Source organism: Garra rufa, chromosome 25, assembly GCF_049309525.1.
Source record: "Garra rufa chromosome 25, GarRuf1.0, whole genome shotgun sequence".
Classification (NCBI taxonomy): domain Eukaryota; kingdom Metazoa; phylum Chordata; class Actinopteri; order Cypriniformes; family Cyprinidae; genus Garra; species Garra rufa.
Window position 1 is genome coordinate 12,068,442 of NC_133385.1, and position 27,674 is coordinate 12,096,115.

The 27,674-nt window shown below is 34.2% G+C and overlaps 2 protein-coding genes across 2 annotated transcripts; one reads left to right on the plus strand and one right to left on the minus strand.

Moving 5' to 3' along the window:
- Positions 1-951: 951 nt before the first annotated feature.
- On the minus strand, positions 952-2,567 carry rag2 (recombination activating gene 2). The gene has a single exon (XM_073832156.1). The coding sequence runs from the start codon at positions 2,560-2,562 to the stop codon at positions 970-972; it is 1,593 nt and encodes a 530-aa protein (XP_073688257.1). The 5' UTR covers positions 2,563-2,567; the 3' UTR covers positions 952-969.
- A 9,714-nt stretch (positions 2,568-12,281) lies between these two features.
- LOC141301129 (intraflagellar transport-associated protein-like) lies at positions 12,282-21,645 on the plus strand. The gene is made up of 6 exons (XM_073831377.1): positions 12,282-12,419; positions 12,510-12,685; positions 14,873-14,947; positions 17,245-17,299; positions 21,116-21,255; positions 21,388-21,645. The coding sequence occupies exons 1-6, from the start codon at positions 12,287-12,289 to the stop codon at positions 21,496-21,498; spliced, it is 690 nt and encodes a 229-aa protein (XP_073687478.1). The 5' UTR covers positions 12,282-12,286; the 3' UTR covers positions 21,499-21,645.
- The last annotated feature ends 6,029 nt before the right edge of the window (positions 21,646-27,674 follow it).

The following is a 27,674-nucleotide window of genomic DNA, read 5'->3' on the forward strand; positions in this document are numbered from 1 at the left end:
TCTTCAGGAAAATCCTTCAGGTCCCATAAATTCTTTGGTTTTTCAGCATTTTTGTGTGTTTTGCCTATATGAAGGAAACATGATGCACTAATAGCTGGGGGGTGAAAACTTTTGAACAGAATGAAGACGTGTAATTTTTTTTTATTTTGCCTAAATATATTTTTTTCATTTAGTACTGCCCTTCAGAAACTACAGAAAATACTTGCATGTTTCCCAGAAGACAATTAATTAATTAATTAATTAAATTAAATAAGTTAAATTTACCCTGATCTTCAAATTCCAAAAGTTTGGATGCGGCTCTTAATGTATTGTGTTTCCTTTGAACCTTCTCTAATAGTCGCATAACTGAGTCCCTCAGTTGTCTTCAGTCTGAAAAAATGGTTCTCAAAATCACAGTCATTGTTGGAAAAGGTTCAAATACACAAAAATGCTGAAAAACCTAAGAATTTGTAAGATCTAAAGGTTCTTCTGAAGAACAGCGGGTAGTTTAACTGTTAACTATTATTTATTATTTTCTATTATTTTCTCTCGTGGACTACATGTAAATGTCTTTTATGTGAAATATCTTATTCAGGTCAGTACTAAATAAAAAATAACATGCATTTTGTATTATCCCTCTTATTTTGGTTAAATAAGTAACATTTTGCGGATTCTGCAAGGTGTATGTAAACTTTTGACTTCAACTGTATATAAAAATCTATATTAGTTAAAACATTTAAATGATCTCTCTTTATTTAATCAGAAAAAACACACTCCACAAGCTTTCCCCACACATTTTAAGGAAGCTATAAATCATCAGCTTAGCAATAACAAACAAGGCTTGTACAAAATGTTTTAGTTTCTTAAAACTGCAATAAGCATATTCATTCAATTACGATACATTACTGTTGTTCCTGTAAAAAACACAATCCAATTTTCTGTTAATATAAAACAATTAAAACACTTTATGATATATAACAGATCAACAATTCAGTCAAAAAGTCTTCGCAGGAAGCTCTTCTTAGCTGGGGTCATTTTCATCGAAACTGGAGCCTTGCGATGGGCCATCTTCATTGGGACTCTCTTCACTGGCAAAATCTGTCGTGGTGGAGTCATCTCCTGCCTGGGCAGGCCTCCGTGATCCAAGCAGAAGTACTTGCTGTTGCCTTGAGAGAGCTGAAGCAACAGGCTTTCAGGGAGCTCCATGCATTGGGCATGGACCCAATGTCCACCTTCACCTCTGGAGCAGAAGATCATGGCAGGTCTGGTGAGCTCCGTAGAGTAGTAGGGCTCCCAGGTGTTGGGGTCTACCTGGCAGGTGAGGCAGCACTTGATCCAATAGCCTGTCTGAGATTCATCCTCCTCGTCATCCTCATTATACGTGTCACCTTCTCCATCACTGCTATACTCCAACTCATGAGGTTCTCGACCAAAGTAGAGCTCCTCAGAGTCTTCCAAAGGAGCAGAGTCTTCAAAATCAGTGGATTCCTGGCTGCATCCCTGAGTTGCTGCTTCTCCATCCTGTTCCTTCTTGAAGTTCACCTGGTAGAAATGGTAGGCATCTGGTGGGGTTGGGTTTCCTTCTGAGGGGATTGCAAGCAATGCACTTCCTTTGCCCAGGCTGCCACCAAACCAAGTACGGCTGTGGGTTACCTCGCCGGTCCACTCCGGAGGTTCGCGAGGCTCCATGTGGACTCCGACATCGTCCAGGCCGACGTATGTACACTCCATGCGCTTTTGAGTCTCAGATTGGTAGCCGCCGAAAACAATATACTCATGATAGCCAACGGGAGCGACTATGGCGCTGGTAATGGCGAGACCTTCTTGAAGGACACTACAGGTGAGGACAGGGCTTCCTAGGAGAAGCTCCACACGTAGGCGGACCAAACGAGGCGGTCGACAATCAGAGCTGAGGATATGGCCACCCAGGAAGTAGACACAGTCCTCTCTCGCAAGAGCTACATGAAACGACTGGCCATCCGTGAGCTCGGGGAGAGTGTGAGCCGTTGAGCAACCAAACTCTAGATCAATAAGAAAAACTTGTGGTGGACAATCCACCACGCTGTTCCAGTTCTCCGTGGTCCTTTCGGTAGGGGGCATGTAGGACCTGCCACCAAACAAAACGCAAGCGCTCTTTCCACGGCTATGGATCACACTAAGTGTGTGACCATAACGAGCGATAGGGATGTCTCCAACAAGCTCTTTTTCTTGACAACGCAATGTGATTTTGCGATTACATCCTCTGCTGTCTACGCTCAACATGTAGAGACTCGAAGACAACTCGTTGTTGGGTGTTCTGCCACCATGAATGAGGTAACACTCAGGGCGGCCATCATGAGGCTCAAAATGAGCTATCGCAGGACATCGGAGGGGAGGGAGATAGCAAGAGTTGTTTGAAAATGAAATGGCACGCAGCTTAAGTTCTCCATTTTTTATGCGTACACCAAATACCCCAGTTGGACATGAGCGTTTCGGCCAGCCCTTTTGACCAAAGAGGTAAACATCGCCCTCCAGCTCTAATAAGGAGAAGGCCGGTTGAACAAGGCCAGCACAGTTCACAGCAGTCAGAGGCTGTAAGGACATCTTTTTTGCAGAGAACTGTGTGAAATATAAAACAAAAACAAACATTAAGTTTGGTTAATTTTAGTAGTTGTAAAATATAAACATGTTGTCAAATGTTACATAGGAAATTGAGAAATATAGCAAATAGGCATAAAAATAAGAGCTAGTAGTACAGTTAGCTTTTTTCTTTTGTTATTTTTAATCAAACTAAGAAAGAAAAAAAGAAAACGACGGAACCATATATCCCTTCCCCCTTTTTCCTCATAACACAGAAACATTCCCTCAGGAAACAGGTTGTAGTTTTCCTTACTCCGGTTTCCCATAGAGAATCGCGTTAAGCTTGCAATAAAACGACTACATTACCCAGCACCCACTGCGAAACTCCCGCTTCTCGTTCTACATTTAAACGGTACGTGAGATGTTTTTATGAGCTCTGAACGCTGTTATTCTCTTATCTTCTTCTAACAGTTATCAGCGTGTCTTATTTTTACACTTATTACATTCGTTTTAATGTCTTTAGATGGTGAAATGCGCAAGATAAATCTTATTAAACAACTGTGTAAGCTCTGGCTGTCAACACTAGTGCTTAACTAACGTACAAAAATAAAGATACGAAGCTTTTAAATCACTATAGATTTATGACAATTGAATTATAAAAATACTAATTACCCAGGTGTTTGTTTTTATTCCACTCTATAAGGTACTAAACTATCCCATACATTTCTAAATATTTCATATGTAACGTTAGTCTTAAAATAATATTTATCCTAATAACATGCATATTTCTTACCTTCTGGTCAATGCACTCCAAAAACTGAAAGCTGTTTGCTGCTGCTAAGTTTTATTTGAGATATTAAAGCAAATGGTTTAGTGACAGTGGCAGAAGCTCAGTGCTTGTGAAGGTTGACTGGCTCATCTTGAGGTTAACAGTCTGTAACTGCTGCTAACAACAGGTGTCTGAGCACAACTCGCACAAGTTTGAATGAAAACAAGCACAAACTTGGTGTATCATTGGTCTGTGTATTAATGTGGACTTTATATTGGCGTTTTACAGCTGATAAATCCAAAAAATCTCATATTACATTAGTCATGCAAGAATTTGTATGAATGGTCTATTTTCCAAAATGAATACTTGACACTATAATGTAGTCTGATTAGGACGTGTTATATTGATATTGCTATATTACTATATTACTATATTAATGTTTATATTGTTCAGGAATGCATTGAATGAATTAAATGTAACAGTAAAGACATTTAGAACATTACAAAAGCTTTCTATTTCAAATAAATGGCATTATAGTTCTAAAATTTCTATTAATAAAAAAGCATCATGGTTTCCACAAAAATATTAAGCAGTATTCAACATTAATAATGATCATGTGACACTTAAGACTGGAGTAATAATGCTGAAAATTCAGTTTTGCATCGCAGAAATAAATTACATTTTATAATATAGTAAAATAGAAAACAATTGGATATTGGTTGTTTTAAGTTGTAGCGGTATCTCACAATGTTATATATTTTTCAGTATTTTTAATAACATAAATGAAGCCTTAGTGAGAATAAGAGATTTATAAAAATGATTTTATTTTCTATTTTCTTGACGTCATCTTGAGTTTCCCCATCAACTGACAATGAATATCTTTACAAGAATAAAGTCGAAATTACGAGAATAAATTCAGTGTTTAGAGAATAAAGTCGAAATGTTTCAAGAATAGGGTTGAAATTACGAATATAAAGTTGTAATGTTTTGAGAATGAAGTCCAAACGTTTCGCAAATAAACTCAAAATGTTTCAAGAATAAAGTCAAAATTACAAGAATTAGATCGTCGTAATCAAAGTTATAATATTTTGAGAGATTATCAGCAATAATTATTCCATATGTTATACTCGCAGCAGGGACAGTATGCTTGAAAATAATATTTCACGTCTTCGATTGCGTTCATGAGGGCTATTTGTAGTGCACTAGCCACCCAATAATAGCAATAAGCTTTGTGCTTTTGGTACTTTTAATAAAACAAAGTCTCAGTTTTCAAAATCTGTCAGTTTTATAGTGAAATACAAACAATGTGTCTTGCAATAATGTGTTTTCCATGCTCTTTAATGTGGCGGGACAGAACGCTGTATTCATGGAAATGAATTGTCTTTTTGATTACAATGAGACAGTCTTTTCATTAAATTATACTGTTTTCTTTGTAAAAATTCCACTGCCAACTTGCAAAAGTGTCTGTGGCGTCCAATATTTCATTCCTCACATGTATTTAATTAAAAGCAACAATAAAACGTTCTAAACTCATTAATATAAGTTATACTGTTGTCTTTTCTGAGGTATATAAGTGACTATTGACAAGCTGTTTTATTCATGGTATAATACTGTAAATGATTGGACATAATATTTAATGTCTTCTATTTATTATTTGTAGCGCGCCAGCCACCCACTATTCACAATCATTTTGTGCTTTGTTGCTTTTAATATAAATGTCAGTTTTATCACGAAATACAAATGATGAATGTCTTTTTCCCCTTTATTTCAAGTTTACAGCACAAAATAAACAATGAAACGAATGTTTAAAAAAAAAAATGAAAATAAACTAATATCTCAGTGTAATCGGAAAGATGACTGATCCACATGGTGCTTAAACTGAGGCGAATACAGCGATCTGTCACGTCACATTTAAGAGCGTGAAAAACACGTTATTGTAATAGACATATTGTTTGTATTTCACTATAAAACTGAGACAATTTGAAAGCTGAGAGCTCCCAATCTGGGGCATTTGCATGTGCAAAAGGTTACAATATACTCTCAAAACATAACTTTAATCTTGTTATTGCTACGAATTAATTCTTGTAATTTCTTACTTTATTCTCGAAACATTTCTACTTTATTCTCGAAACACTTTGACTTTATTCTCATAATTTTGACTTTATTCTCTAAACACTTTGACTTTATTCTCTAAACATTTAGACTTTATTCTCAAAATACTTTATTCTCAAAACACTTCAACTTTATTCTCGTAATTTCGACTTTATTCTCGAAACATTTAGACTTTATTCTTAAAACACTTCGACTTTATTCTCAAAACACTTTGACATTATTCTTGTAATTTCTTACTTTATTCTCGAAACATTTCTACTTTATTCTCGAAACACTTTGACTTTATTCTCATCATTTTGACTTTATTCTCTAAACACTTCAACTTTATTCTCGAAACATTTAGACTTTATTCTCAAAACACTTTATTCTCAAAACACTTCGACTTTATTCTTGTAATTTCAACTTTATTCTCAAAACATTTATTCTTGAAACGCTTTGACTTTATTCTCATAATTTCTACTTTATTCTCAAAACACTTTGACTTTATTCTTGTAATTTTAACTTTGTTCTCGAACCATTTATTCTTGAAACGCTTTGACTTTATTTTCATAATTTCTACTTTATTCTCAAAAAACTTTGAATTTATTCTTGTAATTTTTAATTTATTCTTAAAACACTTCGACTTTATTCTCGAAACACTTCGATTTTATTCTCAAAACACTTTGACTTTATTCTTGTAATTTTAACTTTATTCTCGAAACATTTATTCTTGAAACGCTTTGACTTTATTCTCATAATTTCTACTTTATTCTCAAAACACTTTGACTTTATTCTTGTAATTTTAACTTTGTTCTCGAACCATTTATTCTTGAAACGCTTTGACTTTATTCTCATAATTTCTACTTTATTCTCAAAAAACTTTGAATTTATTCTTGTAATTTTAAATTTATTCTTAAAACACTTCGACTTTATTCTCGAAACACTTCGATTTTATTCTCGAAACATTTCAACTTTATTCTCAAAACACTTCGATTTTATTCTCGAAACATTTCAACTTTATTCTCAAAACACTTCGACTTTATTCTCATAATTTAGAATTTATTCTTTAAAAATTTCGACTTTATTCTCGTAATATTGACTTTATTCTTGAAACATTCTGACTTTATTCTTGAAACACTTTAACTTTATTCTCAAAACACTTTGACTTCATTCTTGTAATTTCGACTTTATTCTCATAATTTCGTCTTTATTCTCAAAATATTATGACTTTAATCTCGTAATCTTGATCTTTTTTTTTTTTTTTTTTTTTTAACATGGCACCAAAACACCGTCATAGGACTTCACTGGTGGCCAACGGGTTGAATGTCTAAATTGCAGTTTCAATGCAGCTTCAAAGGGCTCTACACGATCCCAGCCGAGGAATAATGGTCTCATCTAGCAAAACTATATGTCATTTTCTAAAAAAAAAAAAAAAATTATATACTTTTTAACCACAAATGCTTGTCTTGCACTAGCTCAATTTTGCTGGTTATGTGCATCGTCAGCAGAAATACCGACCCAGTGTTTACAAAGCAAACGTGCAAAGAAAGTCAAACGGCCTGTACAAAAAAAGGGAAGATTTTGAAGTTGAATGAGAAAATGAGATGGAGTTTTTTGCCCTAACCATTAGGGCTGGGTAAAAAATATCGATTCGCCGATTTTAATCGATCTTCAGTTTAATGCAACAATATCGATTCGGGAAATCCCCTAATCGATTCTTAATGTGCATGCTTCACGTAAGAGGATATGAATATTCACCTCTCCTCCTGAAGGTGTCACCATCAGCTGCTTTTTTTGCAGAAAAATCTGGTGATCAAAAATGATTAGGCTGCAGTTAAGAACTGTTAGTTTTATGGACAGTTAGAATGTTTTGTATACGCAGACAAGGGCTTTATGATGGGCCTGTTTTGAACGTTTTGAATTTAGAAAAAATGTTTTATTTCTTAAACATGTTTGAAGATCTTAATAGATTTCACTGTTGCACATTTACAGTCTTTTTATTTTTTTTACAGTAATGCGCATTTTGCAGTTTGTGTACAATGGATGCATATATTTTTGTTACAGTGTTCATTTAAAATAAAAGTTGTTTAAAATAAACAACTGTGTGCACCCTATTATTAATGTAGATGTGTATTTCAGTAATAAACTTAAGTGCAGCGTTTCAGTTACCAGCATTGATAGCTAATCGATATTGAATCAAATCGAATTGAATCGAATCGAAACCATAAAAATAGGAATCGAATCGAATCGCCAAATTGGTCACAATACCCAGCCCTACTAACCATACCTTTTTGAACCAAAGTGCACAGACGAAGAACTAATCGTGCATGACTTTTCCAACGTGATTACATAATTCATGTCGTAGACGCGCATATGCATTGACAGCTAGTGCAAGACGAGCAATTCTGATTAAAAAGTATATAAACTTACTTTTTTTTTTTTTCCAAAATAACCAATCGTTTTGCTAGTTAAGACCCTTATTCCTCAGATGGGATTGTGTAGAGCCCTTTGAAGCTGCATTGAAACTGAAATTTGGATCTTTAACCTGCTGATCGCCATTGAAGTCCACTATATAGAGAAAAATCCTGGACTGTTTTCCTCAAAAACCTTAATTACTTTGTGACTGAAGAAAGAAATACATTAGCTTCTTGAATGACATGGGGGTGATTAAACTATCAGGACGTTTTTATTCTGGAAGTGAACTAATCCTTTAAATATCAAATATATTAACTATAATTAAAATAACTCGATTAAATATTAAATAATTGGCTGAAATGCATCACATTGCACAGATATTTCACATTCATGCGTCTTGCTTGATATAGGCCATGGTGCAATCCCACAGATTTTTTTTGTCTTTTTTTCGCGACCTGCATTCGACACCATAATCACGCTCTTCAAAATGCATCAGTGACAGTGTAGCACGTCTCGATGTAATGTGCTGTTAAAATAGTCTCTGTGTATCAGAGTGGTCTGTGGCGTCAGCTTCGGTGAGGAGCAGAATGATTCACTCTCATTACACCGAATACCGAATGCGTGAGTCACACATCAAATTTTGGCAGGAGGGGTAGCTCGGATTTGTAAAAATACTCCTTATTTCCCGCAGGCTTATATTTGCATTAACTGTTTCTGCTTGGCGGCTCTTTAAAGGAACGGGAGAAATTAGGCGACTGTTGTTGAGAGAAAGAAAGAGAGAGAGAGTAGAAGACGGGAACAGCTGTGCCTGCCTCATTAGCATAATGTTTTTGTGTTTCGGGGGGCTGTGCGCGAGTGCAGTTGTGTGTTTGTTTTGGAGGCCGAGAGATGTGTGTGTGTGAGCGCAAAACAAAGACACGTAACCACGAGTGCCTGGAAGAACAGTGAAAAACACAAACAGCGGAGCACCTGTGTCTGAAGAGCAGGGCCATGAAGAGGAGGCTCAGCGACTCCCCTGAGGCGCAACACAAAATAAAGAATTCCTCCGGTGTCTCCAAGCGCACAGGAGAGCTTTATTCTCCCGCTCAAGCGCACTTACATGCCGGTGTTCACACTTACACACGCTGTAAAATAAACCTGTTGAGTCCTGAAATGGATTTGCATACGGTGCTGCAAATGAATGCAGATGTTTGCCAGCTCTGTCACAATGAAACAGACGGTTAGAAATGGAGAGAGAGACAGAAACGCAACAAACAACAACAGAACGTAAATGCTTGCATTGTAATGAAGGAAGATATTACTTTCAGACTCCTATCATTTAGTTAAAGGGGTAGTTCACCCAAAAATGAAAATTGTGTCATTAATTACTTACCCTCATGTCATTCCAAACCAGTAAGCCTTTGTTCATCTTCAGAACACAAATTAAGATATTTTTGATAATATCCGAGAGCTTTCTGACCCTACAGCAACCAGTGATGCCAAGTCTGTGGTTTTCCCATGAAATTGGGCTGTTGGCACGGGTTGTTTTTCATGTCCACGGGTTGAAGTGGCCTCAATAACGTGATATTTATCGCCTGGAATGCAAATTGTACCAGGGGAACCTCACCAAAAACGTGTATTTTATCCCCGGAACACAATTTTTACAGAGGGACCCCCTCGAAACACGATTGAGCTAGTTTTGAGTAACAGTTGAGTGGGTTTTGTTGTACCTGGCAACCCTGACAGCAACACAACTACCACGTTCAAGGCCCAGAAATGTAGTAAGGACTTAGTTAAAATAGTCCATGTGACATCAGTGGTTCGGCTATAAATTTATGAATCTATGAAAACACTTTTAATGCGCAAAGAGAACAAAAATAACTGCTTTATTCAACAATTTCTTCTTTTCCATGTCAGTCGACGCACATTCAGAGAGACCACAATGCATGCATTGTATACTCAGGGTTGCCAGGTTTTCACAACAAAACCCACCCAATTGCAACTCAAAACTAGCCCAACTGTGTTTCAAGGGGAGGGGGGGGGGGGGTTGTAGTTTTTGCGGATTTTGTCTATTTTAACACTGTTGCCGTGGGTTTGAAGCAACCCCAATAACATGATATTTAGCCCCTGGAATGTGAATTTTACCAGATGAACCCCGCCAAAAATGTAGCCTATTTTACCCCCTTGAAACGCGAATGGGCTAGGTTGCGGCTAGTTTTGACTGGCAATTGTGCAGGTTTTGTTATGAAAACCTGGCAACCCTGACAGCAAGGGTGACATCAGTGGTTTAACTATAATTTTTGAAGCTATGAGAATACTTTTGTGCACAAAGAAAACAAAAATAATGTTTTTATTCAACAATTTCTTCTTTTCGGTGTCAGTCGACACCCATTCAGAGAGGACCATGACGTTGATATACTCGAGCTTGCCAGGTTTTCACAACAAAACCTTCCCAATTGCTACTCAAAACTAGCCCAATTTTACCACTGGAATGCGAATTGTACCAGAAGAACCCCGCCAAAAAAACATGTATTTTACCCCCGGAACGCGTTTTTTTTTTTTTACCGTGGGACCCCCATCGAAATGTGATTGGGCTAGTTTTGAGTGGCAATTGAGTGGGTTTTGTTGTGAAAACCTGGCAACCCTGAGTATACAATGCATGCATTCTCTCCGAATGTGTGTCGACTGACGCGGAAAAGAAGAAATTGTTGAATCAAGATGTTATTTTTGTTTTCTTTGAGCACAAAAAGTATTTTTATAACTTCATAAAATTATACTTGAACCACTGATGTCACATGGACTATTTTAACTATGTCCTTACTATCTTTTTGGGCCTTGAACGCGGTAGTTGCATTGCTGTCAGGGTTCCCAGGTTTTCGCAAAAAAACAGTCAAATTGCCACTCAAAACTAACCCAATCACGTTTTGGGGGGTAACCACTGAGGTCAATTGCTACTCAAAACTGTGTTCACTTGCTAGCCCAACTGTGTTTCAAGGGGGTCGTCTGTTAAAAACAAAACGTAAATGCTTGAAATGCAATTGGACTAGTTTTGAGTGGCAATTAAGTGGGTTTTGTTGCGAAAACCTGGCAACCCTGACAGCAATGTCCAAGGCTCAAAAAGGTAGTAAGGGCATTGTTAAAATAGTCTATGTGACATCAGTGGTTCAACTATAATTTTATGAAGCTATGAGAATACTTTTCATACACAAAGAAAACAAAAATAACTACTTTATTCAACAATTTCTTCTCTTCCTTGAGACCACAACGCATGCATTGTATACTCAGGGTTGCCAGGTTTTCACTACAAAACCAGCCCAATTGCAACTCAAAACTATGACTTTATTCAACAATTTCTTCTCTTCTGTGTCAGTCGACGCCCATTTAGAGCATACCACGACGCATGCATTGTATACTCAGGCTTGCCAGGTTTAACAACAAAACCTACCCAATTGCTACTCAAAACTAGCCCAGTTGTGTTTCAAAGGGGGATCCCTGGTAAAAATCGTGTTCTGGGGGGTAACACACATTTTTTGGTGGAGTTCCCCTGGAAAAATTTGCATTACAGCGGCTAAATATCATGTTATTGGGGTCGCTTCAACCTGCGGACATGAAAAACACTGTGTATATGGCGCTTTATGGTAAATCTGGGTGTTCAATGCATAGAGAAAATGTGGATACCACTCAGTCTATGCACTGCATACCGCAGAAACAGTAGTATGGTCGTATTCCAAGAGAGAAGAAAGAAGTCGGCCAACAGTACAGCTGAGGCCTGAAGCCATGCAAGGATTTGCGCTGTATTATTGATAGAGGAGAGTAATTAAACTCTAGCGTAGCACCTGTTTCTGTCCCCGCTAATGTTGTGCCACCTGAAGACGGCTCTCCCAAGGGCGTGTTCGTGATGAATGACACAGCGACAGCGCGGAGTTTCCGACGATCATCACGCCATTCTTCATTATATTTTAATGTCACGGCAATCACTGCCCACCCCCCTTCTCAGCCGTCATTGATTGTAATTAAGCTGAACTTCAGAATGATAATTTCATTCCAATCAGGGCTAATGCAGCTATAATGCATATCGCTGGTGATAAGTGACCTGTAAAGCAGTGCAGCCTAGCAGGACCACTTCATCATTTTTTAAACTTTTTTTATACCAGTACTTCATCTTGGTTTCGCCTGGTGTACACTAACTTTCTCGTGAACACGTGTACGACAGTTAGTGGAAGCTAGAGATTACAGTTTATAAAGTTGTAAATATGAATATTTTTCTCACAAAAACATTGATTTTGCTTCAGAAGGCCTTTGTTAACTCTCTAGAGCCAATGTGAAGTACTTTTTATGATGGATGCATGCACTTTATCGGACCTCAAAATCTCAACATCCATTCACTGCCATTATAAAACTTGGAAGAGCCAAAACATTTTTTAATATATTTAATCTCTCACTCTGTTTTTTATTTTATCTCATTTTTTTCTGAACGTGGATAGGTTTGACGAGATGCCAGGTTTAGTTAACGGTTCAATTGTGGACAGCCATGACCAAGCCGTGACTGAAGCTCTGGAGCAGTTCTGCAACTCCCCGGAGCAAACGTACGAGCAGTTCCTTTCCACCTTCACGTATCTGAACCCAGGTGAGCATACAGAACACCCCATACATCTTCTTTTCTCTGATACGTCTGTGAATTGTAGCCTGCGGTCTTTACTGTCATATCCCATTGCAGAGAATGTGAGGGATCCGCGATTGACTGCTCCTAGAGGACACAGAGACCCGTCCCAGAGAGAGATGGACAGCAGCCGAGAGCGACAAAGAGAGCATGAAGTGACAGAGATGGAGGAGAGCATGTACCGACGGATGGGACAGGCGAATCGCTGCTCACCGACTGCTGATCAGGAAGAGGTCAGCACCTTATAGATCCAGACCGCTTGAAACGACGGTCTTTACTGGGAGAGGTTCAGACAGACCTCTCCTTCACTCGCCTTCAATCACAGTTGAAGTCTTCTGCATTAGACATTGCACTGTTTATCACATGCACACACACACACACACATACACACACACACACACACACACACACACACACACACACACACATACAGCTCCTTCTTATGTGTAATTGCTTCTTTTTCCTGTCTGTCCTTTTCGTCTTGCCTTTTTAGTGCTGTTTCCCCAAGGCTAACTTCACTATTGCATATACTCAGGATTAGGGGTAGGCACCATTTGTGAAAATAGAAAAAAGGCTCACAGACATATGAAGGGACTAGAATTTTATGGAGATTTGGTCCAGTATGTACACTACCAGTCAAAAGTTTTTGAACAGTAAAATGTTTTTTAAAGAAATCTCTTCTGCTATCCAAGCTTCAAATTACAGCAAAGATCCAAATTATAGCAAAAACATTACAATTTTGAAATATTTTTACTATTTAAAATAACTCTATTTGAATATATTTTAAAATATAGTTTATTCCTGTGATTTCAAAGCAGATTTTTTTAGCATCATTACTCCAGTCAAGTGATCCTTCAGAAATCATTCTAATATTCAGATTTTCTGCTCAAAAAACATTTGTAATTATTACTATGTTAGAAAACAGCGGAGTGGATTTTTTTTCAGGTGTCTTTGATGAATAGAAAGTTCAATAGAACAGAATTGATCTGAAATAGAAATCTTTTGTAACATTGTAATGTCTTTATTATCATTTTTGATCAATTTAAAGCATACCTGCTAAATAAAAGTATTAATTACTTTCCCAAAAAAAAAAAAAAAAAATTATACTGACTCCAAGATTTTGAATGGTATAGTGTATAATGCTACAAAGGCTTTTTTATTTCAGATAAATGCTGATCCTTGGATCTTTCGGAAATGTACTCAATTGTTTTATGTTTCTTGAACAAAAAAAATCAACATATTAGAATGATTTCTGAAGGATCATGCGACACTGAAGTTAAAATTTGGCTTTGATCACAGAAATAAATTACATTTTAAAATATATTCAAATAGAAAACAGGTATTTTAAATAGTACAAATATTTCAAAATTTTACTGATTTTGGCGTACTTTAGATAAAATAAATGCAGGCTTGGTGAGCAAAAGAGACGTCTTTAAAAAACATTAAAAATCTCACTGTTCAAGAACTTTTGACTGGTATTGTAACTACTTAAGAACGTCATAGAAACCACATTTAAACAGGCTAAAATTCACTCAAATTTCTTCTAAACCATACAGAAACACTCTGATAACCACTCTTTGCACCCTAGCATCATGGTGACTCACATTTGTAAATTTTATGGGTCTGGCGTCCAGTCTCATCTGCATCCTGCTATTTTTAACTGTACAAAACAGCTTGTTTTGCTGCTTGATATTGCAAATTGGTATGTCTTAACATATATTTTTTAATAAATTATCTTAATTATGAACACTAGTTTGTAGTGCAAACAGTTTTACAGTGTACTGCACGTTGTTGTTTTTCTCATTATTTCCCTACAGCAGATAATGAATCGGAAGTCTCACCCATAGACTGACTTCTGCGTTATGAAAGCACCACTTTCTTCAAAATGCATCCACCTAAAGTAGCAACACACTGAAAATGGCTTGGAACCCCTTAGCAAGCAACTTCTGTGTCTATAGTATGAGCAAGCACCACTCAAAATACTAAAAATATCCCCCATTTTTCTTCACTTTCTGTCTTTTTGATGTATTTCTTCCTCAAGACTTTTGGAAATTCTTCTCTCAGCGTATTGGATGGCTTCATTGCGATGTGTATTTTGCTTATCTGTCTGTCTGTGTGAACGGTGCTTAAGACTCCCGCCTGGCTTGCGTATTGATCTCAGCGGGGCTCTGGCGAGCCACAGCACTGGTTACTGTCAATAACGCAAAGCACATCAGCTAACATCCCAGGCCAGTCAATGCTAAAAAAAGCCTCTGCATTATTTAGCTCCCTGCCACCAGGAGAGAAAAACAGCTGTATTGATTATAATGTTGTTTTGATTGTAATCACGCCGATTCACATGGCTGCTGTCATTTCAGAGCATCATTAAATGAAATGAGATGGTGAGTTTATGAGTTGGTGTGTTTGTGTGTTTTGTATAGGTGATGTTGGATGGCGGTTGTGTTGGAGGAAGACTGGGTGGCCCATCAAGCCCTGCTCCAGACAGACCTGTGAAGGTAATCCAAGATGCATAAAAATAATTAATAAAAGAAGAAAACAAGGGCAATTTTACTTAAAATTTGTGTTTATAAGCTCATTAGTTTATGAGTATGCTCGTTAGCTTAGCAAAATGTTAACTGTATTTTATAAATCAGTTGTTATGGATCAGTTGACTCCAGAATTAAAATTTCCTGATAATATACTCACCCCTACATGTATGTATGTAAGTCATCCAAGATGTTCATGTCTTTCTTTCTTCAGTCAAAAAAGAAATTAAGGTTTTTGAGGAAAACATTCCAGGATTTCTTTTCTCACACAGCACACAAGTACTCTTTCACGTCTCATGAACAGAGAAATACATACAAAATAATGTTAAATTGTATGTGTTTAATTGTATACTCACGTAAACACATGCGGTTATGTCTTAGGTGAACGTAAAACAGTTGGGGGAATATTGGACTTGTATCAATCTAACAAATATTAATCTAAATTTACTTATTTAAATAAATGTGTCTGCTTGAAAGAATAAGGAATGTGGTAAACAAGTTATAAAGAATTAGCCCATATAACCATTGCCATTTCACTGAAAAGAAGACCATGTTCTTGTTTCTTTAATTTTAATATAAAGCCATGTTGCATGTCACAGCGGTTAAATCTGTGTCTATCCTGATAAAATTGTAACATTTTAGAGAAATGCTTAATAAATGCATTACACTACAACTAGACCCATTCAATTTTAGCTGACTAATTCTACTGGAGATTTCATTGACTAAAATCTTATGATATGAAACTAAATGGCATTTTAGTCAAAAGACTATGCCTAAAACTGCTTTTCCACCAAAATAATCAGGATCAGAACTCAACCGATCAGCATGTTTAGCACCCAAGTCCCACCCTCGAAAGTTCCAGACTTTTGAAAAAGTGCTACCTCACAAGCAAGGACTTTCTGAGGGGCAAATTTCTTACCCGGAACTTTATTTAGATCCTGGTTCCTGCAGTGGAAACTTGCAAAGTACTGCTGCAAAGTCCCATAGTTTCTGGGTAAAGTTCCTGCGGTCGAAACGGGGCTTAAAGGGATAGTTCACCCAAAAATGAAAATTTGATGTTTATCTGCTTACCCCCAGGGCATCCAAGATGTAGGTGACTTTGTTTCTTCAGTAGAACACAAACGAAGATTTTTTTAACTCAAACCGTTGCAGTCTGTTAGTCATATAACGGCAGTGGATGGGCACCAAACCTTTGAAAGTAAAAAAAAAACTTGCACAGACAAATCCAAATTACACCCTGCGGCTCATAACGATACATTGATGTCCTAAAACACGAAACGATCGGTTTTTGCAAGAAACTGAACAGTATTTATATCATTTTTTTACCTCTGATATGTGATACGCAAATGCCTGAAGGGAAAAAAAAAACTTCCACACTTTTTTTTTATGGGTGTGTTGATATCCAGCCGAAGAGCAAGCAACCATAACTTCAAGCGATCAGGCTCAGAAGTTGGGAATTGGTGAACAGTCAACAGTCAACTTTCAAAGGTTCGGTGCCCGTCCACTGCCATTATATGACTAACAGACTGCAACGGTTTGAGTTAAAAATCTTTGTTTGTGTTCTACTGAAGAAATAAAGTCACCTATACTGCCCTCCAAAGGCAGAGTGCAGTAACTACGCCAACACTGAAACTGAGAAAAATGCCTTTAAAGTTTTTACAGCAGCTAGTCAAACATATTGAAATTCTGTTGAAAAACTCTTGTTTCTCTGAAACGGGACACAGTTTAACCAGGAGACTTTGCCACAAGACAAAACAGTTGTCACAAAGTCCATTTTAAGCCTTAACTCAATTTTGACCAAATGTGTAGTTACTGCGCTTTGCCTTTGGAGGGCAGTATATCTTGGATGCCCTGGGGGTAAGCAGATGAACATAATTTTTTTTTTATTTTAGGGTGAACTATCCCTTTAAGACTAAATCAAAATTTTGCTAGATAAGACCCTTATACCTCGACTGGGATCGTGTAGAGCCCTTTGAAGCTGCATTGAATCTGCAGTTTGGACCTTCAACCCATTGGATCCCACCAAAGTCCACTATATGGAGAAAAATTCTGGAATGTTTTCCTTAAAAAAACTTAATTTCTTTTCAACTGAAGAAAGAAAGATCTTGGATGACATGGGGGTGAGTAAATTATCAGAAAAAATTAGTTCAAAAGTGAACTAACCATTTAGAGTTTGTGTGTAAAGAACAATGTTTCTAGTTGCTAATTCTAATCAATTGTAATTCTAATATAACTGTTAAAAATATCTTTTTTCCTCTCTTGGGTAGTTTGACAATTATCTGGGGGATTCAGAAGATGAAGAGGAAAATGCTGGCACTACAGGTGTTTATTTTTCTAAAATGTTACATATTCAAATACATGACACTTTACATGACAGTGGCCTAGATGCACATTTTTAAATTTTTTTACAAATTCTTTATTATGTAACGCACATCGTTGAGAATTCCTGTCGTCTTTTTCATATTTCACAACTGCTTCAAATTGAATTGGATCTATCACATATTCACATAAAATTCACGTAATACACTTTGACATGTTGGCATCACCTGTATGGGTGTATTTTAAAATGAGAATCCCAAGCATGCTGGCATAAATATTCTTTTCATGTGCATATGTAAGGATTGCATGGGCTCACCTTACCTATAATAGGGTTTAGTGGATATCATGTGCACGCTATTTTTTGTAATTAGAGCTGTCATACAGCTTGATTTAAATATATTACCATTTATTACACATATTCAATGCATGCAAATTCCAAACCGCTCCCTCATCATTAGAGCCGGGGGCAAGCGTTTGCTTGGCGAGGCTTAATGCTTGCTGTGCAAGCTTGTAATGAGTCGCTCTTTTCTGCTGTGCTAGAGAGGCTCATTTAAACTCCAATGACCAGTTTAATACAAAAATAAATAAAATAGTTGGAGGAAAGAAAGCCTCTTTTGATTGGAGAGGCTTAGTGGTCGGAGCAGGGCTTTCTGCGTTTATCGGTATGTTTGTTTGTGATCAGAATGTTAATTCAGAGGAAAGGGTGTATGTAAAAGGCATTAGGTGGCGTGTTTGTAATGTCAGTCATATCCACTTAATAACAACAAGACGCATGCTGAACTTGAAGATAATTAGCATGAATAATCATGCCGCTGCTTGTTGGGGATGGTAAAAATATACTTTTGTTGGAAGATGGCAAGTCATTGTACCATTGGTTGTTGTTGGCATTCTTGTCCCAATGTTGTTGGTGTTTTCTGTCATAAGCTTTGAAAATGTGACAGTAAAATATGATAAAGGCCTATATAACTATAAAGATAACTATATTAGCATCCACACCAGCAGACGATGTTTGCCACTTTACATTCTTAAGCTTGTGATAGCAGGATTGATTCTGATCTGGGTGTCAATATTTTTTATCATTTATCAGCTGGAAAAAATTGTTCTGAATTGATTTTACTGATATTGTTTCTGTGTGCCTTTATTATTATAATATTAAGAATGATTTTTAGAACTATATCTTTATCATTATCTTTGTAGTGAGCAGGTCTTAAAAGTTTTGTAAAATCATGTTGTTGAAAATTAAGCAAAACAAAAAAAAAGTACTTTTGTTGTTTGATGCTACAAGTTTCAAGTAAATCAGGAATTTGCAAAAATAACATTTTAAATAAAATAAAATAATTAAATTAAATTAAAATCAATCAAAGTAGTATAAAAGTTAAATCAGCTTGTAGCAAAAAATTATTAAATTAAATTCAAAGTAAAATTAAAGTTAATTCAGGTATTAGCAAAAAAAATATTAAAAAGTAAAATAAAAGTTAAAGCAGTTATTAGCAACAATTTTTTTAAATTAAATTAAAAGTAAAATTTAAATTTAAATCAATCAAAGCAAAATAAAAGTTAAAGCAGGAATTGGCAAAAATACTATTTTTTTATTTGAAATATTGAATATTTGTAATAATAATTAAATTAAATTAAATTTTAAATTAAATTAAAAGTAAAATTAAAATCAATCAAAGTTAAATAAAAGTTACACTAGGAATTGGCAAAAATACAATTTTAAATTAAATTAAACATTAAATTAAATTAAAAGTTAAAGCAGGTATTAGCAAAAAACAAATTAGTTAATTAATTAAAATTAGTATTAATTAAAATATTAAATAAAAAAGTAATTAAATTAAATAAGAATAAAATCAGGTATTAGAAAAAAAATTAAATTAAATTAAATTAAAAAATCAATCAATGTAAACTAAAAGTTAAATCAGGAATTGCCAAAAATTACATTTTAAATTAAATTATACATTTTTGTTAATAATACATTTAAATTAAAAGTAAAATTAAATCAAAGTAAAATAAAAGTTCAGGAATTGGCAAAAATTTAATATTACAATAAATTGTAAGTAAATTTACATTTTAAATTAAATTAAATTAAATTAAATAATTTAATTAAAATCAAAGTAAATCAAAGTAAAATAAAAGTTAAATCAGGAACTGGCAAAAATAACAGAATTAATTGAATTAAAAAATTAAATTAAATTAAATTAAATTAAAATAATATCAGGTATTAGAATTTTTTTTATTAAATTAAATCAAATTTAATTAAAAAAATCAATCAAAGTAAAATAAAAGTTAAATCAGGAACTGGAAAAAATAACAAAATTAATTGAATTAAAAAATTAAATTAAATTAAATTAAATTAAAATAATATCAGGTATTAGAATTTTTTTAATTAAATTAAATCAAATTTAATTTAAAAAATCAATCAAATTAAAGTAAAAGTTAAATCAGGAATTGCCAAAAATTACATTTGAAATGAAATGAAATGAAATTAACATTAACATTAAATTATACATTTTAATTAATAATACATTTAAAATTAAAAGCAAAATTAAAATCAAAGTTAAATAAAAGTTACATTAGGAATTGGCAAAAATAAAAATTTAAATTAAATTAAACTAAACAATTAAATTAAATTAAAATCAATCAAAGTACAATAAAATTTCAGGAATTGGCAAAAATGTTATATTACATTAAATTGAAAGTAAAATTAAATTTTAAATTAAATTAAATAATTAAATTAAATTAAAAGTAAAATTAATATTAAAATTATTATCAAAGTAAAATAAAAGTTACATCAGGAACTGGTAAAAAAAAAAAGTTAAATTAAATTAAAATAAAATAAACCAACGTAAAATAAAAGTTAAATCAGGAATTGGCAAAAAAAAATTAATTAAATTAAAATCAAAGTAAAATTAAAGTGAAATCATGTATCAAGGCTCAAGACGAGCTACCGGATATCTAGGGTTTTAATGAAACACTCCTCTGCGCACCGGTCAGGGAGGTTCACGGCATGCCGTAACAGCAACAGCCTTCAGATTCATTAGCGGCGTGAAGCATCTTCCTGTGTTTCTTTAGTGAGCTGGTTAATGGGCTTGTTTTTGAGACCACCTTGTTCTGAAAGCCGTGGGTGGGTGGGGTTTCTCCAGTCACACACACATATGGTATTGCATACACTCAAACAGACAAGCAGAAATGCACACTACACCCTCAGACGCCTGGTTGTCACCCAGCAGCTGAGACCATGACTTTCACTGTGCCAGTAATTAGCAGTTTAATTAAGATCAGCATCAGTAGAGCTCTTGCCAGGCCTGATGTCTTTCTCTCACACACATAAACTACTGCAAAAATCCATTATATATGAAAAGCAAACAGCTTATTAGCACATCAGTCCTTTCTTTAAGACATTAAATATAAGTTTACTCAAAATGCGCTTATTCTGATGGTTTAAACTTTTACTTTTAAATGCGGAGGTAAGATGTTTTCTGTGAATGTGTGAAACTTCTATTGTTGGCTATTGCTACAAATATACCCATGCTACTTAAGACTGGTTTTGTGGTCCAGAGTCACAAATAACAATTACAATTGTCTACAGTTGAAATATATCCATGATTAAGTAATGACATGGAGAAGAAGAAAGACTAAACAGATTTAAACACTCATCAAAACAGTATAATACCAAATCAACAGATGAATACATAACGCTACCCAAGATAATAATTAGAGTGTCAGCGTTAAGATGGTTTATTTACACATTCACTCTGAAAGAAGAAACGGTTTGTAAATGAATGCTGATTATTCATGTGTCTTGTTGTGTGTTGTCAGGCACATCCACACTACCAGGTGAGATTGAAGAAGATCTGATAGCTGTCTCCTCTTCATCGCTCTGTCACCACACACTGCTGGAGATCTCCTCTACTTTCACAGACCAGAAGACACACACTCCCAGTGCAGCTGAGAATCAGGTACACACACATATACGCACACCACCAGAGCAGTCAAGCTTGGGAAGTAACTCAGGGACTGAGATACACTTTCCTTTTGCATTTCACAAAGGCTGTGTAAAATCCTTCATTAACCTTTTTTTGTCATTCCAGGATGAAAGCGAGAACGTTGTTCCTTTCCATCTGGATGAGAACTTTGATTACGATAACGTCATGCTGTCTCGCAAATACACCATCCAGGAACAGAACGGCAGACCATCTTGAGCTGTAAATGAATGTAACTCTGGCAAATGCTTCTAACAACTCTGATTCTGACTCTGAAAGTCCTTGTTAACATTATAGAGATGTTTTCATTTCGCCAAAAAGCTAAGAGGAAGACAGATTGGCTGTTTGGAGTGGTAATTCTATGGTTTGTAGAATCTGTGCGACTCAGTGAAGTTGCGGTTTTCAAAGACGTTATCAACTTTAAAAGATCAGTTCACTTCCAGAATAATAATGTCCTGATAATTTACTTATAACTGTCATCCAAGATGTTCATGTCTTTCATTCTTCAGTCTAAAAGAAATTAAGGTTTTTGAGGGAAACATTCCAGGATTTTTCTCCATATAGTGGACTTCAATGGGGAACAACGGGTTGAAGGTCCAAATTGCAGTTTCAATGCAGCTTCAAAGGGCTCTACATGATCCCAGTCAAGGACTAAGAGCCTAGTGAAATGATTGGTCATTTAAAAAATAAAATAAAAAATGATATACTTTTTAACCACAAATGCTTATCTTGCACTATCAAGGTACTCTGGTTCAAAAAGGTAGGGTAGGGTGAAAAACTCAATCTAATTTTCTCCTCCAACTTCAAAATTGTCTGACATCATTGTTTTATCTTTTTTATAAAGGGCGTTTGACTTTCTTTGCACGCTCGCTTTGTGAAAACTGGGTCGGTACTTCTGCCTATGTCACGTGACCTTTTCAACATGATTACCTAATGCGTGAAGTCCAGCTAGTGCAAGATGAGCATTTGTGGTTAAAAAGTATATACATTTTTATTTATTTTTTTAAGAAAATGGCCGAAGGTTTCGCTAGATAAGACCCTTATTCCTTGGCTGGGATCGTGTAGAGCCCTTTGAAGCTGCATTGAAACTGCAGTTTGGACATTCAACCTGACGATCACCATTGAAGTCCACTATATGGAAAAAAGTCCTGGAATGTTTTCCTCAAAAAGCTTAATTTCTTCTCGACTGAAGAAAGAAAGACATGAACATCTTGGGTGACATGGGGGTGAGTAAATTATCAGGAAATGTTATTCTAGAATTGAGCTAATCCTTTAATACACTCTTTTATTGGGAATTAGATGACTGGGACCATGATAGAAGCTAGAAAATCGGCATGAAACAAAGTGAAGTGACTTCTGAGAAAAGAGAGAATCGCTTTGAAGAATCTATTATAGAGAGACAGTTAAGGTCAAAAGTTTACATCCCCCTTCAGAATCTGCAAATTGTTAATTATTTTACCAAAAAAGAAGGATCATACAAAATGCATGTCCTGAACAGTTAAACTGCCCACTGTTTTTCAGTAAAATCCTTTATGTCCCACAAATTCTTTGGTTTTCAGAAGGCAAAACAATGCATTAAGAGCTGGGGGGTGAAAACTTTTGAACATAATGGAGATCTATATTTTTCTTATTTTGCCTAAATATATCAGTTTTTTTTTTTTCATTTAGTACTGCCCTTCTAAGGCTACAGAAGATACTTACATGTTTCCCAGAAGACAAAATAAGTTAAATTTACCCTGATCTTCAAATTCAACAAATGTTCAGCCCTCGGCTCTTAATGCATCATGTTTTCTTCTGAAGCATCAGTGAGCGTTAAACCTTCTGTAATAGTTGCATATGAGTCCCTCAGTTGACAAAAATGCTAAATACCAAAGAATTTGTGGGACCTGAAGAACTTTTCTGAAGAACATCAGGCAGTTTAACTGTTCAGAACAAAGAAGGGACTCATGAACAACTGTCACTAAACAAAAAAACACAGCTGTGGATCATTCGGGTAACAACACAGTATTAAGAATCAAGCGTATGTAAACTTTTGAACGGGGTCATTTTTATAAATTCAACTATTCATTTATCTTGTGGACTATATGTAAACATCCTTTATGTAAAATATCTCTTATCTTGGTTAAATAATTAACATTTTGCAAATTCTTAACTTTTGACCTCAACTGTAAATAGTCAATCTTAATTAAATTTTGACTTAAAGTACTTGCATGAACAAACCAAATGATGCATATTTTGTAGTCCAAACCTAATGTGATTATGATTATTATTGCTGTTATTATTTTACAAATAGCTATGCTCATACATTTTCATTTTCTGACTCAACGGCTCAAATAGGTGACCTGTGGTGCAACTCTTTTTTTTTCTGACGTACTTGGAAAAGTAATTAATTGCTCGTTCTGTCTTACTGTGTTTTATTCACTGGAACAAAACGCTCAGGGACGTTTTTCTACTCTCTCTAAAAAAAAAAACCTCATAACCTGAATAAAAGGCCAAAACATGTTGGCCTTTGAAAAGAATTCGGTCCCCTTTTTCTTGACTTGATCGTTTATTTTGACATTTCAGAGAATGTCCGTACAGACCTTGAGAGAATTTTCTAGCTGTTTCCCAGCATGTTTCCTCATATTTTCGCCACTCCTACCTTCATTTCCCGCTTTTTTTTGTCCTTTTTATTTGAAGCCTGTGACCCAGAGTTTCTAAAGCAACAGAAATAGTACTCTTCAACACTTTACTGTTCATTCACCTGTACTAAAACATCAAGAGCGAAATGTTATTTTGCCAGACTTAGAGAGCTGCCCATGGAGGGAGTGATTTAAGACATTTTAGTGATATTGCTTCATGTATACCTAAATACATTTAAAAGTTTTTTTGAAATTAATAAAATGTTAAGAGATACAAGTCATATGACTATTTTACCCCAAATTAGTATTTGTATGGTCCTTATACTGTTATATAGCAACATGCTACCATCAAACTCCACTAAAATCAATCGAGTCTGTTGTCCAGAACTGTGACTCTAAGGATGTTTCATCAGACGTCAGCTGTTAATGTACAATAGTTTGCAGACAGTAGGGCAGCTCACTAGGTTTTAGAACAGAGCTAAAGTGTGCATATTTAAAGTGTCCTCTGTCTCTGCGGCCATGCATTTTTAATGTCTGCTTCTGTCACGGCAAGTAATTGGTGGACAGAGAGGTTGAATCGTGCCATAAGAGACCTTTTCAGTGCACTTTAAAGAGCTTAACTGATATTAAAAGTTAACATGATTGTCGAAATATATATAGCCGACAGAGAAGCTTTTTAAGTTGTTATTGAAGTTTACAGTTTTAGGGTTTCAAAAAATAGATGCATTCAGGCTTCATTCTCAGCATGTGCTTTACAGAAATTTAACTTTATTAGGCAAAGAAAATCATAATTTGTTCATCCAATATTTTTCAAACCGATATTATTTTTTTTCTATAAAATAGAAAACCTTTCTCAATGTGATTTGTGCTATAATTTCTAATATTCACCCTTAAATGAAATCTTTAGTGGCATGGGTATATTTGTAGCAATAGCCAGAAATGCATTGTATGGGTCAAAATTATCGATTTTTCTGTTATTCCAAAAATCATTAGGATATTATGTAAAGATCATGTTCCATGAAGACATTTTGTAGATTTTCTACTGTAAATTTATCAAAACTTTTTGATTCGTTATATGCATTGCTAAGAACGTCATTTGGACAACTTTAAAGGGGATTTTCTCAATATTTTGATTTTTTTGCACCCTCAGATTTTTCAGATGATGTATAAATCTCAATTTCAGAAAATTGACCCTTGGTTTTGTGGTCCAAGGTTTACATTATAAATATCTAAAAATTCTTGGAAGAAATTTTTTGGCTGGAAGATCAAAATTAAGGCAATTTGTAGACTTTAATGTTTTTTGTTGTTGTTTTTGTTTTGTTTACCATTATAAATAGCTAAAAATTCTTGGAAGATCAAAATCAAGTCAGTTTTGTCTTAAAAAAAAAAAAAAATGTAATTTAGTTTTAACAGTTTTTCTTAGTTTTTTTTTTAGTTTTTCCTTTCAGTTAAGTTTATTTTTCAAATTATTTTTTTTTGTTTGAAAAAAAAAAAGAAAAAACAAAAGAAAAAAATTACAGTGGAACAATATTTATTAATGAATTTATTTATTTAACATTTTGAAGGTGTTTCTTTCTTTTTAGTTTTAACAATTGGACTCAAATGTTTATTTATTTATTTTTTTTACCCATTATAAATATCTAAAAAAATCAAGCCAGTTTTGGTAAAAAAACAAACAAACAAACAAAACACTTGTTTTCCTTTCAGTTAAGTTTATTTTTCTAAGCTTATTTTTAAAGATATTTTCTTTTAAGGAAAAAAAAGATATATTGCAATGGATATTTGCAGAGGAATTTATTTTTTTATTTTACATTTTCAAGATGTTTCTTCTTCTTTTTTTTGTAATTTATGGACTTTTATGTTTTTCCCCCATTATAAATATCAAAACATTCTTGGAAGATCAAAAATTCTTGGTTGGAGAATCTAAATCAAGTCAGTTTTGATAATTAAATTTAAACATTTTTAAGGTGTTTCTTTCTTTCTTTCATTCGTTCGATCGTTCCTTTGTTCGTTCCTTCGCTTTCTTTCTTTCTTTCTTTCTTTCTTTCTTTCTTTCTTTCTTTCTTTCACATTTTTAAGGTGTTTCTTTCTTCTTTTCTAGTTTTTAATTTTAATTTTAATTTTTGTAATTTTCCCATTACAAATATCTAAATAAATCAAGCCAATTTTGGCTATAAAAATAAAAGATAAATGTCATTTAGGTAAAAAACAAACAAACTTGTTTTTCCTTTCAGTGAAGTTATTTCTAAGCTTATTTTTAAAGATATTTTCTCTTTGGAAATTCTTTTTTTTTATTTTGCAATGGATATTTGCAGTGGAAAACGTATTTATTTACATTATTATTTTACAATTTTACTTTATTTCTTTATTTATTTTTTAGTTTGTAGCAATTTATGAACTTTCGTGTTTTTTTCCATTATAAATATCTAAAAATCAAGTCAGTTTTGGCTTAAAAAAAGTCAAATAAATGTTATTTAGGTAAAAAAACAAAAACTAAAAACCAAAACAAAACCTTGTTTTTCCTTTCAGTTAAGTTTTTTTTTTTTTTTCTAAGCTCATTTTTAAAGATATTTTCTCTTTGGAAATTCTTTTTTTTATTTTGCAATGGATATTTGCAGTGGAAAACGTATTTATTTACATTATTATTTAACAATTTTATTTATTTTTTAGTTTGAAGTAATTTATGAACTTTCGTGTTTTTTTTCCATTATAAATATCTAAAAATCAAGTCAGTTTTGGCTTAAAAAAAAGTCAAATTTAATGTTATTTAGGTAAAAAAACAAAAACTAAAAACCAAAACAAAACCTTGTTTTTCCTTTCAGTTAAGTTTTTTTTTTTAAGCTTATTTTTAAAGATATTTTCTCTTTGGAAATTCTTTTTTTATTTTGCAAGGGATATTTGCAGTAGAAAACATGTATTTATTTATTATTTTACAATTTTACTTTATTTCTTTGTTTATTTTTTAGTTTGTAGCAATTTATGAACTTTCGTGTTTTTTTCCATTATAAATATCTAAAAATTAAGTCCGTTTCGGCTTACAAAAAAGTAAAAAAAAAAAAAAACAACAACTTGTTTTTCCTTTCAGTAATATTTATTTTTCTAAGATATTTTGTGTGGGATAAATAAATAAATAAATAAACAAATAAATTAATTTATTTTTCAATTAATTATTTTCATCTATTATTTATTTTTTATTTTCATTTTTAAAGGTTTCTTTCTTTCTTCTTTCTTTTATTTAAAATTTTTGCAATGTATGGACTTTAACATTTTTTGGTTTTTATATTTTATGGATGAACACTATGAGAAAAATCTTGCCCTTTTGTGTTCCACCGAAAAAAATACCAGCACTGAACAGCATTAGCTTGAGTAAATAATGACAATTTATGGATGACCTTTCCCATTAAAAACTACAAACGCTCTGTTGCTACTTCAGTCTCGAGCAATATATAATCAAATAAATGTTTTATACACTGACACAGAAAAATAAGTGTTTATTGCGCACTTTGTCTTCTTCATCGTCCCTCGATTTGCAAAATCAGCTTAAAGCAGTTTCTGTGACTTGGTCTCCTTGTTGCTAAGCAATAGCAGAGCAGTTGAAAACGAGCATTTGGAAGATCGCAGACCACTGCGACGGCCGCACTTTATCTCGGCTCAAACCATGCCTGCAGCTCTGCATCTGTTCGCGATTCGTTTCAGTTGCGCTCAGACCTCGTCCAAAAAGATTTCTGATGTGTATGTGTGTGTGACGCTCTTTTCCAGGCAAGGTTTGAGTGG